Source organism: Vidua chalybeata, chromosome 1 (assembly GCF_026979565.1).
Source record: "Vidua chalybeata isolate OUT-0048 chromosome 1, bVidCha1 merged haplotype, whole genome shotgun sequence".
Lineage (NCBI taxonomy): Eukaryota > Metazoa > Chordata > Aves > Passeriformes > Viduidae > Vidua > Vidua chalybeata.
Window position 1 is genome coordinate 131,339,591 of NC_071530.1, and position 20,861 is coordinate 131,360,451.

A 20,861-nucleotide genomic window follows, 5' to 3' on the forward strand; every position below is an offset into this window, starting at 1 on the left:
AAGACTCCAGTGTCCCTTCCCCTCAAATCTTTAATATATGTACTGTGCCAATATCCTACAACAGATATAAGAAAAACTAGATAGTCTGATTTTATATAAGTACACACACATTCATATGCACACCTTTTTTAAAATAAAAATTCAAGCATTTTCTATCAATGAACAAACAAGTTTGCTTCTTTTTTTTTTTTTTTTAATTCTGTTTTAAATGGGTTATGGCTTGTTTTGTTTTTTTAAGTTCTGGACTAGCTTGTGCCACTTCTTACTGGAGCTACTGATCCTTGGACAATATACAACAGCAAGAACACCAATTTTGAAGATTGCCTAACTCCAGCAATCTCACATTGGTTTTGGCTTTTCCCCATCACTTCAACATTACAGCAGCCCTGATACAAGCCACCTTTTCCAAAGGGGCTCCCTTTAGTCTCGACATCACCTCCACTTCCTAATAAACCTGATTCCATTTTCTTTTATGTCTTTTGTTTTCTAAACATTGCTTTTCTCTCCTTTATTTTCCCCCTCTGCTCCCAAGTAAGGTGCAAGGAACATTTCAGTGAGTGTTTACAAAATGTGAAGCCCAGCAAGTAGTGCCACCCCAGAGTACTTGCTGGTAAAAAAAGTACCTCTTGTATTTTTATATTACAGCCCATTACTGAAAACAATGCACTCAAAGGAATTCAAGTTTGCTTGACACCTACAACAAAACACTTTGCAAAGAAGCTATTTCTTAATTAGAACAAACAATATCTGCTTCCTACAGGCTTCCTCTATATTACTGCTGTTATAAGTCCATGAAGACACTTCCATACAACCCTCATTTTTTTTTCCCTCTCACATTCCTTAGTTAGCATCTCTTCCCCGTCTCCTTCCTTGAGTAATGCCAGTAACTTCTCATGCTCCCTAATTACTGAGTGAGAGTGAGACAATTTTACCCGTTTACAAACTATGCCGCTACTAAGTGGCTGCTTACAGACTGTAAGGTGGAAGGGGTAGGGGAAAGAAACCATAGTTTTGCCTTCTACAAAGCAGTAATTTTCAAAAAAATCCCAAGATCTTTGTATTTCAAAATGCATTTGCTTCTGCTGGTGACAGAGGAATGCACAGAGACAGTCAGCAACTGCATGAGCTTGTTTCCTGGGAACCAAGGCATAGATAGGCCCCTTGGCATCAGCCAAGATCTTGTCTTGTAACTCCAGGCTTTTTTTCTGGCTTCCAATCATAATTCACAAGTTGATTTTATGAACTGCTATATATATTAAAAAAAAAAACCAACTCACCGTCTTATTACGCAGTCTAATTATGTCTGAAACAGAGCCAGCTCCACAATATTCCATAACAATCCATAGATCTGTGTTCTTAAAGTAGCTGCCATAGTACTTGACAACATAAGGACTAAATGGAAAAAAAGAAGTTAAATAGATGAATTCTTAGTAGAAGGAAAAAAAAAAATCACCAGCACACCTGTTGCTAAAAATTACTGTTTGACACAGCTAAAGAGAAAGTGCAACCAAATCTATTTTAAATCTGTAATTAGCTTAACCAATGCGTTTTTAGAGTAAATTATGATTACTTAATAAAATTATAAAGGCACTACTATGTATATAAGTTTTCCGCAATCTTCAAATACATAGTTTTCCCAAACATCAGTCATCTGATAAAAAGCTTTGTTTTTCCCTCCTCTACGGCCTCTCTTGAATGTTTCTCTTCTTAGAAAGACTGCCTTGTTTTCTTCTCTCCAGAGCAAAATCACATGGAAACTCAACCATGTTTTCCCAGTTTTGCAAGAATGAATTTATTTCAAGCACAGGACTAGACTTTCTTATTAAAGAGAATCTAGTGATGGCTTGAAGCCTGCTGGATTTGCAAATACTTTTCATACTGAAGCATCTCATAAGAAGTGACAGTATTGCCACAAACAGAACATATTGCTTTGCTACTCATCAGTTTGTCACTTGACATAATGTTTCCTTGGAGTCACTTGCAAAAGAAAGGCAGAAACAGATGTGGTAAACATAAAAAGGATCTTCCTTCATAAGTTATTAGATGGTGTATTTAGGGAAATAAAAGACTGAAGGTTTGGGGTGGGGTTTTTTGCAGGAACTTAAACAAAGAAGGCTACAGTTTGATTGCCATCTATCTCCCACAAAGTCAGGAAGTGAGATACTGAGATTTCAGACAGTGGTTTCTCACCAGAACACCTACATTACGGGGTAGAATCAAACGCCATTTTGTTTTGGAGCAAGGAACTGTATTTTAGGATCAGCATTTCTAGCAGCAACATTCTTCATATAGACAACTGATATGAGAAGAAGAGAGGGCCGTGATACTATCTTTACAAAAAGACAGGTCAACACTATAAAAAACCTATTTCATTTAAGAGCAACTGTTAGCACTAAATGAATTAGCCTTTTCAGAAGGAAAGGTGAGTCAGTCTCCTAACTAGTCCAAATGTCTACATTTACTAGCATGACACATTGATCCTACTCCTTATAAATTCATGAAGTGAGGAAGGCTGTATTACTTCTAAAGAAAACCCACTGATTTTTGTGACCATCTCTTATCAGATTTATACTGTGCCAGTATTCCCAGCAACAAGTGGGTATTATTATCAATCAGGACAAGATGATCTTTTCAAAACATCAAGTGCTGTGCAATCTCAAAACACTGTTCATATTTGCCTAAAGACTGACACTAATAAATTTGATTTTGAAGAGCCCAAAACTCCAAAGACAACAGAAATAGCAAAGTAATTTTTGCATCTTTGCACTAAAGCTTCCTCTTCTACAAGATCTGCAATCCTACGATCTGTGAACAAGTGTAAGGTAACAACCCACCAGCACTTTTACAAGACTGTTCACTTTTTGAAAGGGATTTTCCCACAGAAAAAAGGCAGCCAAGAGAATATTCTTCTGGAAGTTAACTGCTAGCCATTCATCTTCTGCTAGAAACATCTTTATCAATCTTCTGAAACAGGTAGACTCAGAATTTCACAAAGCCCAAGACATTTAAAGGAAACAGTAACCTTTGGCCTTAACAGCCCAAGTAAAGTGAAGTAAGCATGGAGAAGTCTAAAGCAGAGGCCAGTATTTATTCTTTCAACAGTTTTTGTTATGTACACTATTTGTACATCATTCAATCCAAAATAAGGACAGAAGGAGAAGGAGGTCCACAAAGTGGTTCCTTTAATTAAAAAGTCTATGTTGGACAATTTACTTTCCATGAAAAAGTTGGCAGCTGCTTATATTTCAGCTATTATCACAAATACTAATACATTTTCACATAGACTCTTAGAAAGGGAACAGAAATGTCATACCTACCTGTCACATTGTTGCATTATAGAGATTTCTTTAATTATTTCTTGAAGATCTGACTCCACAGGGACCTGTTTAATTGCTACAACTTGTCCAGATTCTTTGTGTATTGCTTTAAACACACTACCATAAGACCTAAAAATAAGAGACATTTTTTTTTTTAAAAACAAGGCAAATTGCTCCTGATTTCCATTATGCAAAAAAAGTCACAGAAGCCACATGCTCATGCAGAAGTTTGAGCGGTTTTCAGGCTGCAAAAAGATCAGTTCTATCAGGACCTCAGGAAAGACAGAAGAATGCTTTGTCAAGACTGCAGAAATTTTTGTCAAGATTTAGATTTTCTAATTCCATTACAGGTGCAAATACATTTGCTGTGTTAACAACAGACATCAAAAATGCATAAATATATAAGGGAAAGTGTAGAAATCTACTAATGCATGCATTTGCTTTAGTAGTAAAACTTGCCTATAGAGGCATTCCTTAGGACATTTACAGTAACTCTCCCTGTAACTTAATATTCCAACATATGCTTCATGCACTGTTTCCCTCTGATCCTATGCCCCCGTAAATAGCTGTACTTACCCTTCACCAAGCTTCTCCAGAACATCAAAGACTTCTTCAGGCTGCTTAGTTAAACTATCTTCACTTAGCTTTTTCAGTTTGCTAAAAGAAGAACAAAAGTTATTTGTTTTTGGGGGGGAGAAAGAACTCAAGCAAATTTTCACACAAGCCAACAGACAGAATAAATTATTACAAAGAAAAATATATCCCAATGAAAATTAAATTAATATGTAATAGCAACAAAATTTTAATCAACTATCATATAAGATGAATAAAGTTCTGACAATTTTTGTCATTATCACTTTCCCATTAATGTTCGCTCAATTCAAAGCAGCATGGGACCAATTCACTCTTCAAATTACTTCCTTTGCTGAAATAGAAACAGACAAAGAATTCAGGAAAGTTTACCTTCCCTCAAAAAACAGTCAGCATGCAAACACATGCCCATTACTGCTTAGAGGATGCCACACTGTTCTCTACTTATAAACCAATGCTTCACTCACGTGAAGTATTCATTTCTAAATTGCACCCCTCATCAGCCAGTGAATGACATCATTAAAAGCAGAATTCTGAAGTCAAGATGATTCTGGGAGCATATGGTAGCACCTCCCAGGTAGCAGCAGAGGACTGAAATTCCAAAAGCTGAGTACTGTAAGAGCTGTTGGGGTAGCTTCTCTTGCATCTTTCCAAATACACATAGGGACAGGATGCAACAAAATCTCTAATTACGTAACAACACCATATTTGCCCTCAGTTCTCTGGCACATGGTCTCAAATCACTCAGTAACACCCTATGGCTTCTTCCAGCACTTTCAACTCCCTTCTGCCACCATTTGTTGTCCTCTACAAGCAGTCCTAGCCTTTCCCTGGTCTCTAGCATTCCCAGTTATCCAGGCCCTCAGACTCCTTGCAAATCTCAAAACACAACTTGGCTGCAAGCTTGCACTAGAGCTAACACTGAACACAGCACAGGAAAATATAACCACCACACATTGCAGCAGGGACCGGTGGCTGCAGCATGTAAATCCTTCACCGTAAAGTTATAGGGAATTCTGCTGCAAGACTGAAGTAACAAGGTGACTCTACATGACAGCCAAGGGTACTAATAAAGTAGAAGATAAGCTGAAGAAAAGCTGGTGCTGTGGTGTTAAATACAGTCAATGTATTCCATATGCAGGAGGAGGAAAAGGGGAATAAAAAAAGGAAACTTTGAAGGACAGCAGATCACTGAGAACTTACAGAAAGTAAGTTATCCCACAACACTTTCTAGAAATAAACAGGGGAAGAAAGGGTATGGACAAAAAAATTGACAAATCTTAATAGTGGAAGAACAGTGATCTGAAAAAAAAACCCTTCATATTAGGAGATGCAATTCTGTGATACATAAAATCAATAAAAATTAAAGTGACTGTTAGAGTTCAGAATGAGAGGAAATTTAGGGAAGTCATGTAGTTTTTTGTGTAACTAACAATCTTTTAAACTACTGAAAAACTAAACAAGCTTTTGTGAAACACACATGTTAAAGATGAAAACCTTACTACCGTTTTTTTTGTCCTTTAATTACTTTTAATAAAATTCTCTTTTATACCCTTTTAAAGTTTTGAGCCTGCTTTGCCTTTCTCCTAATCCTATCTCACAGCAGAAAGTGAGTGTATTAGTGATTAGCCAGCACCAAACCCCACACATTCTGTAGTGCATTAGCCAAAAAAAATCTCAAAATTAAAAAAAAAACTTAAATTAGCAAACCAAAATCACTACACAAAATTAGTGTTTCTGCCTGGTTTTGAACTGAAACCACCACCCTGACCAATGAGGGAACTCAAGAGTCAAAATAGATTTGTAATTGCCAACCATCTAAGTAAAAGAAAAGAATTTAAAGTAACTGTAAAAGCACACAAGTCATATGGATTGGTGTTAAACAAGGGAAGCAAAGCAAGAAGGCACAAGCGTGCACACATTTTTACATCAAAGAATAATTTCACAGATGTAGCAATTACATGAACATAAAAAGCATCCACAATCAGTAAGGAAAGGTGCATTAACTACAATGAAGACCATGCAGTTTGCTATAGCATTCAAGAAGCTGGAAAGTCTGTGTCTTTAGGGAAAATAAAAATTTTCACAGCAAAGGAAAGGCACAACTCATCAACATGGAGAAAAACAGCAAAAAAATTCAAATGAAAACAGCTAAATAATGTCTGCAAAATTACCCTACAAGAACAAAACTCTGTTTTCTTTTTCACTCTCTCCCTGCTGGTTCGATACTAGAAAGCAGAACGACAGAACTTATACCTTGCAGAGAAGCACATTTTTCATTACTGAAAAAGCATATTTTAAGACAAATCAAAGAGGAAAAATATTTTGCTGGTAGGTAATAAAGTAATAAATCATTCATTTTACTTCTTTGTTCCAAATTTTTTTCCTCTCTGAACAGATTATATGCAGCCTTAAAGACTGTATTCAGGAATAAGTTGCTGCCGTCATCCCCTTCTTGCCACCAAAAAAACCCATGCACAGTATGTTTATAATATAAGCAGAGCCTTGAAAAATAAAAAGCATAACCTTTAGCTGAGTCTCTCAGTCAAGGAGCTGTGTAACAAAAGATGTACTAAACAGAAAAGCAGAGGGACTGAACATTTTAGTAACAACAGGAAAAGAGAAAGCATCTCCTGACTGGAGATGCCCACAAAGAGAACACTTCCACCTCCTCATTGGAAAAGTAATGCCTGCTAAAATCCATACCAAAAGGGTTCCAACAGCACCATTAACGCCAAGGCATTGCGAGTGCTTGAGAAGAGTCAGTGAAACAATCACAAACAGACATAAACTGATCAAAACCAAAGTCATTGTCAAATAACATTATCTGGAGTACTTGAGAAGCAACCAGGAGATTTAAAAAATAAGCATTCTGTAGTTTTAAAATTATTTTCATATTATCCAACTCTGACAAACATGTTACAAGACCAAATCACACTTAACACTAAGGTAGCTTAATACAAAACCTATTTCCAGTGAGAAAGGTACGTGGCCTCAGGAATGTCATCACCAAATACCCTGCTCGAAGCACCTCCCACTCTTTCACAAGCACTGTAACAGCACAGACGCTGGGTTCGGTGTTCAAGAGACAGTATCAACACCACAGTTCTTTGAACCAACGAAAAATCCTAATGACTCAGACATTCTAATGATTTCTGTTTCTGGATGTTTAAATAGAATATTCAGCTCTTGAACTGCAGAATATCAGGCGATATACCCTGAAGGGCTGCAGTGAAGACAGCACTGATAAAAACTCCAGGAGAAACAAGGAAGAAGGTGGCAACCGGTGTAACTGGCTGCAAAGCACCAAGCAGAATACAAGAAGAGACTAGAAATAGTATATTGTTGCTTAAAAGCAAGCAACAATCTTAGGGCAGAGAAACACATCTAGGATTTCCGCATCAGCTTTTAACAGCAGGCGGAAGGGGGCAAAGTGAAAAGGGGGCAGGAGGCAAAAATGAAGAGACAAAGAGCACAAGAACAATAGGAGAGAATGACAGAATGTATCTCATTCCTCTCTCCCTCACTGATCCTCCACTTTCATAACACAAGCATTTAAAACAGAACAAATAAACCAGCAAATCTAGGCATTGCTTTACTCTGGCCAAAGCATGCAAGTGCCATATGTGTGTGTATGTATGTATATATCTCCATATATGAGAAAGTCCAAAGAAGATGCAGAGAAGTTCAGTATAAAACCTGGACAGAAAGTTGTTCTGGGTTACTTTTTTCTCTAGAATCTAAATTATCAGGTAGTGATTATGAGCTATTTTAGAGGTCTTCCAGAAGGGAAGCTGTTCCTTAAACCCGAAGGATTAACTAAACTACACTTCTGGGAAAGACCTGTGAAAACGATTTTCTTGTTCCAAGAAGGTTTGCCTTTCCACATAACACCTAGTCTCTTAACAAGGAAAATACATCCTAGCAAATAATTTTACTTCTATAAATCCAGTTCATATGAGAAAACATTAATTCCTATTCTGAACAGAATCTTATTTGCCATTGAGAACATCAGCAAAACTTTAGAAAAGGAAAACCTAGGAGGCACTCAATCACAGCATAAAGATCAGAAAAACTTGAACTGCAATGTGAAAGAGCAAGAGATTTCCATCCCAAAAATGAAAGAAAAAAAAAATATTACTATAGTACACTACAGTCATTATATATAGAGTTCACAAAATAAATTGGTGATGTGCTACAGAGGTAGGGATAAAAAATCCCTGAAAGTTCAAAAATGAAAATAAAGCTGGAATAAAGAATAGAAAACCATTAATTACTGTCATGAGTTACAAAAAAACTTGACAGCCACTCCAAGAAACATGAATATATGTGGTTTATTGTGCAGAAGAACTAGCACATTGAAACATTTAAAAGAATGGGTGGGACCAATTATACTGATATATTAAAAGAGAAGGTAGTAGGAGCAATCACTGCAGTCATCTGAAGTAGAGGTGGCACGTGGAAGCCTTGAGACATTTGCTCTGCTTCACAGCACTCACACAAGTAGAAGCAAGTCTAAGACACCACTGTGCTGTGTACGTACATTTAGCATTCTGCCAATAAAGCCCAAAAATTTTTGTCTCATCATTTTCAGGAGGAACTTGACAACTGCCAACATGTCCACTGATAGAGACTTTAAAAAACACCTTTTTCACAAGCAGTTCATATTCTAAGAACAAGTTCTTCCTCTTCCCACAAAACCTGAAAAGTTATGGTTTTCAGTGAACATTAAACTCAAGTTTAAAGAAAGGACTGGAAAACCTTCATTAACACTTCCCATGCTTGTTAAGCAGCCTTTTATTTGGCAGCAGCATGCAGGAGATGGGCAAGATTAAAACCTACATACTTGAGAAAATTCTGTCAATAACTTGTTTTTCCCTTGTATGCAACCTGTATCCTCATTTGTGAGCTTGCCAGGGATACAGAAAAACAAAGCAATAACAACAAAGGAAAATTACACCACTAAGAGACAAATTTTGTAACTATTTCAAGAGCAAATATCTTTTCTGCGAGAGAAAAAACTATAAAGCACATCTACAGTACAATTAAAGATTCAAGATGCAAGAAAACACTGTGTCAACTACTGCACTAATTGTTCAGCATAAAATCAGACCATCTACTCTAAATTATTTCTAAAGTTTAAAATATTCTGAAAAGGAGTCTCCCTTAAAAGTCTGGTGCTACTGTTGCAGTGCTAATGCAAATTAGTCAAAGGAAAAAAGTTAATTATTTTGACAGCACTTCCACTGAAAAGTCACTGTGGCCTAGAACATCACTTGGGCATCATCACTGCTGCTTTCTGAAGGGCTGTATTACAGATTTATGCAACAGGCAATTGCATCGTGTGCTTCTCTACAAGGAAGTACAGATAAAAGTGCCCTATACCTGTGAGGCAACACTGGGATTCCAGGACATCCATGCAGCTTTTTATTGTACATATGAAATTCCTGCTACCTGTAAATGGATGTCTTGCACCACAGATATGATGCCAATAGATCCCTCTCAGTAACTGCTCCTGTGAACAACAGGCACCAAAGTAAAGAATTCTGGTGTTCACATCTGTTTTGCCAAGTAAACACAGTCCATTTCACACCACTACTGCATCTAAGGACAGCACCAAAAATTTAGCCCACAAAAAATAATCTGCATTTCTTCTGGACTTGCAGAAAAAGGGGGTGGCCTAGAATAGTTGAGAATACCAACAACTGGGAAACTGTACAAAACCACCAATAAAGGAGATACTATGCACAGCCATGAAAAATTTGCTTCAGACCTTAAGAAATAACCTGAGTTAATATCTTACTGAGTTCAAATTTTCCCCTCCACTAAAGAAACAAATCTGAGTTCTCATCACAAATTTCCAGAAATAAGCTTCAAAACACATGTGAAATATAAAAACAAACCAGAGTTTAGACATTCCCACATCTAGTTCTTTCTGATCTAAACCAAAGATTTAAACATCTCTTAATTTCCATTAGGCCAGACACACACCTCCAGCTAGTCAATAAAGTTACGACAAATGCCACATCTTCCCCAAAAGACCTGGCAGGTTATGCTAACTTCAGAGTTTGATTTCCAGTCCTGTTATACCACCAGTTCCCAAGGTTTCCACTGCTGCTGGCGACATTGATCTCAGCTATTCCCATTTCTTTTCCTAAATTTTTGCTGGTGCCTGTCCTACTTCCTTCATTTGAGATATGCAGCACTGCCAGCCTGAAAGTACAGCATAGGCCTGTCCCTTCTTACTCCACTGCCTGCTAAAACCACCCTAGACAGCAACTACAAACCAATTCTTTTTCAAAGTTTTCCACAGCAGGTACTGTCACTTGATGTGTTATTGGAGAAGTCATCAGATGTTTAAGACTACATTCTTCTCAAGTCTTATCATCCTACAGGAAGCTGCTTTTAAAGATTTTTTTCTAAATGGGGAATGTACAGGTTTTAAAGACTAATGCAAAAACTTATCTAACATCCTTTATCACAGTAAAAAAAAAAATCTAGTCCCTAGATTTTTCATTATCAGGAAGCAAAAGTAAAAATCAGAGTTCAAAGACAGTATATATATATGTAAACCATGGAACTACATACTGTACACCACACTACTATAGCCTGTGTATTGTACGACTATATCTTCTTCCAATTGAAATATATGATTAAACTTAAATTTTACACAAAGCAAAATTATTTTATGCACTAAGAAGTCAAATGATAAATTATTTTTTAAAATGTGCACACTAATTAATATGACCTGACAGACTATATAATTGAGAAAATACATCTACTGTGGGAATATTCCTGGGTTTTGTCTCTTCCCACTCCATGATTTGCAATTGCAACTATGCAACGCCCACCCCCACAAGCATCCATCCCTCCAGCAGCAGAGCACAAGGACACTTTCCGACGTGAAAAGAGAACTATTCACGTGTGCTCCTGCCACAGACCTGAACCATCGAATGAGAGACCCTCAGGGCAGAGAGGACTCTGCTCGGCGACCAAGTTTCCCTCACTTCAAGTTAAAAATGTTGTTAACTCCAGCAGCCCCCAAGGGTTCGTCTCCGCCGGGGCATTTACTGGAGGGTGTATTTCGGGGCATCCACCGTACAGAAGACCCTTCCCCAGTGACAGAGGCCTCCGGCCGCTAAGCCAGGCTCAGCGCCGCGCCTGTCCCACTGCCCCCTCACAGACCCCGGGACCGAGGCCTCACCCCGGCCGTGCCACCGCTCCCGGGCGAGGAAGGGGCCGCCGGGGAGGGTCCTTACCTCTTGGGCGCTGCCTGCTCCATGCCGTCGCCGCCGCCGCGGCCCCCCAGGGCCGATGACCGAGCCCCCGGGCCCCAGCGGACCCGCACAGCTCCCGAGCGATCACACTGCGCCTCAACACGGGCCCCACGCCCTCCCACGGCCGCGCTCCGGCTGCCGCCACTACCGCTACCTCCGGCCGCGGCGGGGGCCCGCCCCCCCGCGCTGCTCATTGGCTACAGCCGCGCTACAGCCGGCGCTGATAGGGTGGCGTGAACGTCGCTCAGAGCAGCGGCTGCGAGAAAGCCCCGCCCACCGCGAGGCAAGCGGGCGCTGCCGCGCCGGCGGGAGGGGAAGATGATGGAGGCCGCCGCGCTGCCGAGCTCCCGGCATGCCCCGCGCGGCTACGGCCCGCGGGGCACGCCGGGAGCCGTAGTCCGCCCGCGGAAGCCGCCCCGCCCGCGGGGCGTCCCCGTGAGCCGGGCCGTGCGAACCGGCACCCCCGCGGCGCCGTTCCGCCCCCGCGCTTTGTTCCCCGGCTCTGGGCGCTGCGCCGCCGGGCAGGGGTAGCCTAGGGCAGCACCGCCGCCTGAGGGCGGCTCTTCCCCCGCCGCCAGCCCGTGGCCTCGGGGCAGCGCTGCCGGGCGTTTCACCGCCTGTGTGCGCCGGGCGAGGCAGCGGCGCCCAGCCCCTCCTCAGACAGTGCAGGTGTTCGTGGGCTGCAGAACAGTGCTGAGGGGAAGCTTGAGGTCAGCCACGGCAGGACGGCGGAGCTGCTCCCCGCAGCCGCCTCGGGAAAGCTCTTGAGGTGAAAAGTGCCGGCGCTTGGCTCTTGCGTGCGTGGTGCCAAAGCACACAAGTTACCCTGCGAAGCAAGGGAAGCTGTCACGTAATTACTCAAGCAGCAGGTTTCAGGCTCCAGAGCGCCATGTGACAGCTGCAGTTCCACCACCTTACAGCTTCGACTTTCTGCTGTTTATGTGCTTGAATCGGATGGATTCAAGTAGATCCAGCCAAGTCAATACAAGAAAAGCTTACATGCTCAAGCCAATTTCTATATCCTTTCCTGACAGTAGGTTTATTTGCCTAACTAATGGAAGTTCAAGGTAGTAAAACACCTAGGCAAGTTCCATAAAAACACTGAGATGCCCATGTTCCACTTCAAACTGATTTTAGATGTGCAAGTATTGCACTCCCACTTCATAAAAAAAAAATCTGCACTCCATACGTAATTTTGTCTCTTTGATGTGCACTAGCAAGGGAATTTAGAATGACTGAAGTCCTACTGTTGTGCAAGTCCTCTCCTTTGTCTGAGTCAGTCCAACCCAGTTGACTCACTGTAGTCGGGCCAAATGCACAATGGCAATATTGAATGAACCCACAAAACAAATCACACACCACCATATGACCTTTTAGGTTTCTTTGTTTTTCTGAGTCATGGAAAAACTGCAATAGAACATCTTCCTTTGCACAACAGATTAATGCACAGCTCTCCCAAGCATCATCCCACAAGCCACAGTGGCTCACCAGCAGTACTGCCAGATGTGTCCATAACATGAACAGCAGTTCGTAGGATATGCCAAAAAAAAAAAAAAAAAAAACACCCAGGAAAAGGAGCCAGCAGATGCCTGATGCCTGAGATGGAATATGGTATGAGTGCCTCAGAAAGTGGTGAGGAGGAATCCCACACCTCTCATTTTCCAGTTCAAGGACAGGTGAGGTCAGGCAGATAGCAAAAACCACGTGGCCAGTGTCCAGCTTTGTTCTACAGGGTATTTGGCTATAGCCACTGACCAATTATTATTTATAGTTCACCAATTCCACCTAATGAAGGGAAATCTGACATCCCTATTTGGCTTTAATACTCCTGGAATGCAGAGGTTGTCTCCACATCCTTTAACACAAATATTTAAGACAGTATTTTGTCCAGATTATTTCAGAGGAGGCAGGTTTTGCTCCCACATCTCAAGCCAAAGGTGCCACAGACTACACATTAAAGCAAGGAAAAGGATTCTTAGAAATAAAATGCAGGTACTATATAATAGTTGTAACAGCAATACAAAGAAACAGAGCCAAGAAGTGCTCCCTCTCCCCATTCATACATATATTTCATTTTCTGGAAAAACTTAGGGTAAACAGTCTAATCCACCACTTTTACCTCTCCCTTAAACAACGGTTGACAAGAACAAAAGAATTTTTTTCCAAGCAAAAAATAGCACATTTAGAAATTTTCTCATTTCATTTGAAACTATTTAATACCACCATGCCCACTTAAAAAAAATACCCTGACTCCTCAGTAACTGAGGAAGGTGGAGCAGGACTGTCCTCCGTTTATGCCACTGAAGAAAGAAAAGGGTGTTAAAAAATCAAGATGTCTGAAAGAGGAGAAGTTAGGTAGCCTGGCTTTATTACATAGTGGGGCAGACAGTGCCAGAAAAAAGTATGGACTAATTCCATGCCTCTCTCACAGAAATTTAAGTTGCATCTTGTACAATTGCCAGAAAGCTTTCTAAGTACATTTAAACTGAAAATAAAACATCAGTGGGATAACATATATACCACAGTATTTTTCAAGATCACTTTATTCATCTCTTGTAATTTCTAGTAGTATTTTTAGCCAGTGACATCGGAATAAATAACACTATCTCACCCTTCCCCTGTGACATGAATTTGAGAACCATGCTGTGAAATATGACACTGATTTGGTATTCATTACAATACTGTACCTAGCCACTGGCAAAGAAGGAACTTTGAAAGGGAAAACAGATTCACTCTGTTCTCCTACCTCATTCAGAGTTCCCAGTTGAGAGAAGTCTAGATGTTCTGGAGGCATGAATATACTATGAGATTGCTGGTGTCTAGACAAGATGGAGATGAGGAAGTTGCAGACACTCTACATGAGTATTCCCATGATTTCTTCCAACAGCAGGACTAACACTAAGAAAGCAGCTGAGTAAGAAAAGACTTAATGTAGCCCAATCCTAAAAATGTAGGAGCAAAAATAACTGAATTACTCGTTTACTTCTTAAATATTTTATCCATTTTACAAATTTATCTGCCTGAATTAGGTCTCCCTTCTCTGCAGAACTGGCATCAACATCAAATACAATTCCTTAGACCAAAGAATGGATGAAGACCATACTTAATTTTTGAATACTATAATTATTTTATATTATAATGCAGTTTTGTAAACAAATAAAATAATATATATTATAATTACTTATACTGCAATGAAATCAGGAGTCATGATGGCATGGACAACTATTAGGTGCTGTATAAACATACACAAAGAAAGTTCTCAAGCCCCTAAAAATATGAACAAAAAAAGTCCTAAGATATCAGTCCTGTCTCAGTTGTACATAGTTTGTAATAAAACTAAGAAGAATAAAAATTACTTGAGAAGCTCATGTCTGCATTTCCAACAGGTATTACTAATGTTGGGATTTAAATTACAAATATGTACTTCAAAGTCATTCATAAACATCATGCAAATAAATTAGCTATGTTATAGCAGGGACCTTATCTCATTCCTTTGATAGCAAATAAAAGCAGCATTTACTTCAGAAGGTATTCGATCAGGCTCATTTAATCAAAGCTCATTGTAATGAATACGTGATGCTACTGTAAAACAGCAGAATTAATAAATAGTGTGTGTTTTCCAGGAGATACTTGTCATGAACACTCCCCAAAGAAAATACCCCTAGTCCTTCATCATGTCTGTAGTGCTTTTCACAAGCAAGCTCTTTTCCTATGTGCTTTCTACCCTTTCACCATGGTAGCTCCCATTTCTTTCTCACAGACAGGGTCTTCAGTGCTCTTTCCCTTGATGTGGAATTATCATCCCACAGTAGCTCCATTCACCTGCTTGGCACACCAAAACCAACAAACTCCCAAGCACGCTCCCAGCTCGATCCTCCCTAAAACCCTCCACATCACTGGTGTCTCACCATGCCTTGGCCCACTCTGGCATTAGCCCACGGAGTCCCAAGGATGCTGTGTCTCCATTACATCTGCAGATTAGCTCACAGGAAAAGGTGTTTGGCTCACAGGAGAAGAAGGCTGCAGGCCAGTCCACAGCATGGGCCCAAACCCAGGTAAGGACAGAGTTTCCCTTACTTTTCCTTTGCCCTGGGGTAGACTGCCCCACAAGCAGGGTATTCTCTCCTCTACCCTTGAGTTTTGTAAAAATAGGAATTGACTATAATTACAGACCTCCAACTTTTCATGAAACATGTTTAAGACTAGTAAGATAAGTCACAATTGATTGTGAAGGGGAGAAAGGCAGGGGATGGCAGGCAAGCACAAAGATGGAATGAATGCAGGAGCCTGCTTTCCTTGGAATCCAGTTCATAAATTCCGTAGATAAATAGTCAACAACAACATGTTTGCATATCTCTCCCAGTGACTGCCTGATAGTGATCTGGTATGCCAAAAGTTAAGGAAAAGGCCTTGAATGAAACACCAACTTGTTTATACAAAAGATAAGGAAAACTAACTTCTCCCTGTATTTTCTTCCTACCTATCATGTCTAATGTGAAGTAACCTTGAAGACTTATCTAAGAATTTGTTATATACTTTCCTAACCTTGTCAGTCATAAAATAGTTATACATAAAATATGAAAGAACATCATATTTTCAAGTCTGGAATAAAATTTATACTTCTCTATAATGGGTTTTTAAGTAAGTTTAGGAATAAAGAACAAGGCAGAGAGACAGGGGGTCTCCTTTCCTGAACTATTAACAATTTAATAGTTAATTAATGTCACTAAAAGGAAAATTAATTTTTGCTGGTCCAACAAAAGAATGAGGCAGAAAATAAAAAGTCAGGCAATGTAAGTACAGCAATATAGAGTATGCTGTCCATATCCAGTCTGTTAAAATCAGCATGATTTGCAAAATTCCTACTTAACATTAAAAAGAGCCATAAAAGACCCATAAAACATTAGCTGCACTGCTGCAATTCCTCTCATTACCTAGTATACATTATTTTGATATCCAAAATATTATTACTGGACCTAAAGCCATTTGTTGATTAGGATAGGCTTTTACTGTTGACTAATCATTTAGCTCACAGTCTTGGTAACAGGCTATATATAGACTTACCATTTGCTATTTTTCCTATTATAGCACACTATGGTAAAAATAAACCATGGATACAGAGTTGCTATTTACAGTTGACCACAGAAGATATTCTGGTCTGTACTACAGCTGCATTGATTGTGCTCATGGGATCTACAGATTGGCATTAATGTAAAAAAAAAAATTATTTTGTTTTGTGAAACAATTACTGTTGTTGTGGTAATACTGAGGGTTACTCTGGATTCTCTTCTGCACAAAAATGTTCCTTCTCTTTCTGAGAGCAACCATCTGCCTCACCTCCACTCTGCAGCTTGCCATTAGCAGACTATATGTCTGCAGTGTGCAAAGAAGTGTGCTCACTTCTGGAGAATAAATAAGTAACGTTTAACTAGCAAGCCTTCATGCCTGCAGTCAGGGTGGAAACTAGTATCAATAACAAAAGAAAGATTGAATCATCATTACTTGATGAAGCAAGTACTTCATGAAAGCAGATTCAGCTGTGTGAGTACACACAGCCTTATGGCCAAGGCTTCCACCACCACGGTGGCTGGATTTTCTCCTATCTTCTTTTAGCTCCTGAGCTGAGAATTTTAATAATACACGGCAGAAATATTTAGCAAAGATAAGGATTTTTTTTTTTTTTTTACATTTTTTAGGGATAAAGATTTCAAGAAGCTAACGAGACCCATTCTTTCAGATTCAAAGGAGGGAAGTTTCCTTGCCCTTGTGGGCCTTCCACCTAGTGCTGGAAGAGAAGTATCAATATGTGTGACGCCAAACGACAGAATAAAAAATAAGGAGAACTCAACAGCCTGAAAGTACATTGTGAATACTGAGCACTGCAAAAACAATGCCATTAAGTACTTACAGTTTATTCAGTTACAGAGTTTTGGGGTTTTTAGTAAAACCCTTCCTATTTATTTCTGAAGTGCATCTCCAGCTTGCTTCATAAATATTAAAAAACTAATGTTTTCATGAGGAAGAATCACTCATCTAAATGCTTTACAATCCAGAAACCACATTTCAGCTTCTTACTTTTTTCCAACTTTCCCGACCAAAGCATGCCAGAAGATCATAATTCAAGTCCAAATAAGTTACTTGTATAACATGTACAGTCACACTTGAAAAAAAAAAAAAAATCCAAAACCTAAATACAATTCCAGTCCTAAAACTTCACCAAAAAAAATGTTCAGGGACATAACAGCCATTTCATGACTGACTATGAAGTAATGTGTCTGATTAAAGATAAGGACCCATGGAAAAATTGAAAATCTAAACAAAAAAAGATGTTAAAATTTTCACTTACATTCCCATTTTGCACTTAAAAGCAGTGGGAAGCCTTCCCCACAGCAGCCTGTGTGCTAAAGAAAAAACAAAGCAGCAAATAATGAATTTTCACAGAACTGGCTTTGTACAATGCACACCTTTGAGTCTCCTCTAAGCAGGTTTGGTTTGGTTCAATAGGGGAGAGTTTTATGGCATCCTCACCACTACCAGGATAAGTCCTTAAACTGCTCTCACTACTGAGCAGGGGAACTTTCTGCTGAAAACAAGACTTCGAAGAGACTAAAGTGTACATAGGTAATGCTATAAAATCACAGCAAAGCATAGAGGAAGTTACTATCTAGAGAGCTAATTAACCCCATTAAATTTGAGAACTAAGCTTTTTCCACTATTCCTACCTTAAAAATAATTTTCTTAGTGGATGATTAATAGATTTCTTTAATACCACTAGAGAATTTATCAACAGCCATCAAAACAGCTCATTTTTACCCAGCCTGGAGTTAGCAAAAAGAAAAAACGTTTTGGTGGCATGATTTTCTTTCAGAGCTGAGGAAAATAGAGCAATTCCATATGCTAGGAGCTTTTCTAATAGAAACAGTTAATTTACCACATAAGGAATATCACATGCATACCACTTCCACCTAACATGAATCACTCCTTCCAGTTGAGAAAACTAAGGTCTTTTATCTTCCTCAGGGTGGAGTCCATCTCCTCCCATAGATCCCTAAAGAATAAAACTGCAAATGGTTTTAAGATTTAAAGGCATTACTTCTTTTACTTTCTTGTGTTCATATATCACATTTCAATGTCTTCTAAACAAGGGAGAGTTTAATGTTTTTATGTAACCTTGAACAGGCTGGTTCAAAACTTTTATTGCTTCATCCTTGAGCTCTTCTGTAGTTCCATGATCTAATTTGTTATACTGGTGGTATTAAGCTGCTCTTACCAGACTAACAATATGCAGTATAAATTCCTTAAAGCTAATTTTAAAATAGATGTGCTAATTTCAATACTAGGTTAAACAAGGAAAAGCTGAAACAGAGTAAAAAAGCCAAACCACGTGTTTTAATATATGCTGTGTCTCTCCTTCAATAAGGTTAATAGATAGCAAATCACTGCTCTGTGCAGTTCAAACTAGGCAGAATGTCTCTAGGACCTGATCTAAAATCTGTTTACATCAGCAGATTCTTTCTTTCAAATTATTTCTTTCAAATATTTAAGAATCAGTCCTTAAAGGATAGTCCTGTCTAATTTTCTCAGGGGAGTGTGAATATAAAGGCAGATTTTTGCTTGACTAGTTTTTCCATGCTTGGCCCATTTCATCTTCTAGGAGGATGGAGAAAATCTCAAGATTGGAGACAGATCATATTAGACACTACCATTTATTTGAAATAACCTCTTAATAATGTATCATTGGTTCATTAGATGAGAAATTATGCAGTCAGAGAAGATAAACAGTGTAGAAGTGGTCCCCTTATTGTGGAATAGATACTAAGCATCTGAAATTTTAGACACTGGGAAAATCTGCTGTTCCTAGTCACAGGGACACTTATGCAATGTTGTATAATATGCATTGCCTGCTAATGCATTACAATATCTAAGTATAATTTGCATTGCAATGGTATAGCAATTTTAAGTGAGAAAATGTGTAAGAAGATTAAAACCACATAACTGTATTAGTATACCCACAAATATATACAGCACTAATTTTACATAAAGTAACAGGAACATCACATTATAAACACTTGACTCAAATGTTACTGGCATTTTTCTTGACCTTTCAAAATGGTTTTTCAAAAGCAAGTACATAATTTTGATGGGTGTGGGATACTCAAAAGCTCTGAATTAAATGCCTCAAAAGTAGTCTTCAAAACTGTGTTCTAAAGTATATTGCATTAGGCTACACAAGACCAGTTTTTGGCACCTGTTCTTGAAATGAGGGGAAGAAAGCACATTGAAACAAGATTATGCATTATTTTTCAGGAATTCAGCAATTTCTTGGAGAGATTAAATTTACTACAGCTTTAAAATAACAGAGTTAATGCACGTTTTTGAATGGCTGCAGGACTGGGTAACAGCTAGCACAGGAACCTCAGGGGATTTTATTGTAGTTAACCCATCCTTCTGTTCTGTTCCTACTTTTACACACAAAAGAAAAAGGTTGTACTTAATACAATATTTATAGCTATAAGTAATAGTCAGTTCCTTTTTGGTTTTACTGTACCAGCATGTATAAGAAATACACAGAACTATAACTGTATTACTGCTACTACTTTGCAAAATGTTGTATGTATTGCAAAGCTGGCTCTCTAATAGAAGGCAGTTAAAGACCTCTGCACTGAAATCTGCCAAAGCTGATACTGCAATCACAAACATGTGTTATTACACTTCTTGTGGCTCATCTCCACATGGTGCAGCTGTCGTGTTGGCTAAAGAAAATGCAGGCCCAAGGGAAACAAATTTAATTCAGCTGGGGCAACTTCCACTAAAAAAAGTGCTTTAAGGAGAACAGGTGTCTTACAGTAAGAGGGATTGTTTTAGAGGTTTTCTCCAAAGTTGCTTTGTTTCTAGGAAAGCTATTCTAAAGTGGTATGCCTGTGATAATAATCTTTTGCGGTCTAATTTTTAAATAATGCCCTTCAGAAATGCAATGGATTCCAGAAATTCTATTTTTGTTTGTTTGGCTCAGTCCTAGGACAGGAAAGCTACTACAGGACCTTATGCTGCTCATTAGGAGCTGGAGAAAGCCTCATTGCTGTTATTCAGTTTCCTTAGCCTCAAGAAGGTTTATTTAATCAACAAATGATTGCACCAGCCAGACCTGCAGCCCATGTAAGTCACCAGCTGACACCCCTAGAGCTGTGCCTGCTTAAACCTGTGTAACTATTGTTTTAAGTTTTGTTTTTCACGAAATTCACTTAAATGTAGTTCCCTCCTAAATATGTTCCCATTCAGTCAAAATAAGCTCTGTTCTCTAAGAAAACAGTATGAAGTATATGACTTTTTCCCTTTTCCAGAAAGACATTTAATTTATGCACTATGATACCTCCTCTGACTCCGTGCATTCCCACTTCTTGGCTTTCTGTGTCCTTTGGTTTAGCAGAATGGAAACTGTTTGACTGATGTTCAGCAGCCTTCACAATATGGGCAGTAGCACATCCTGCAGCACTGAGATCCCTGGAAGCTGGGAAAGACTTTTCCCAGCAGGCTCTCAGGATTTGTCTCTGTCAGTGCTGACTGAACCAGCCCTTCAGACAGCTACTGCAGCAGACAGCAAGCCTTTCTCTTCCTCTTGTCAGCTCTCTTTCCAAAATAAGGTTACTGCAGAGGGTAGTCTCTTCTTTTGAAGATG

The 20,861-nt window shown here is 39.2% G+C and overlaps 1 protein-coding gene across 1 annotated transcript in view; it reads right to left on the reverse strand.

Annotated features, from left to right (window-relative positions):
• STK3 (serine/threonine kinase 3) overlaps positions 1–11,304 on the reverse strand; it is a 129,105-nt gene extending 117,801 nt beyond the window's left edge. The window contains exons 1-4 of the mRNA XM_053951610.1: positions 11,168–11,304; positions 3,894–3,974; positions 3,318–3,446; positions 1,278–1,392 (exon numbers count right to left, since the gene is read on the reverse strand). Of these exons, the coding sequence (XP_053807585.1) occupies positions 1,278–1,392; positions 3,318–3,446; positions 3,894–3,974; positions 11,168–11,190 (348 nt within the window). The 5' untranslated portion in view covers positions 11,191–11,304. The remainder of the gene's footprint in view (positions 1–1,277; positions 1,393–3,317; positions 3,447–3,893; positions 3,975–11,167) is intronic.
• Positions 11,305–20,861: the final 9,557 nt, after the last annotated feature.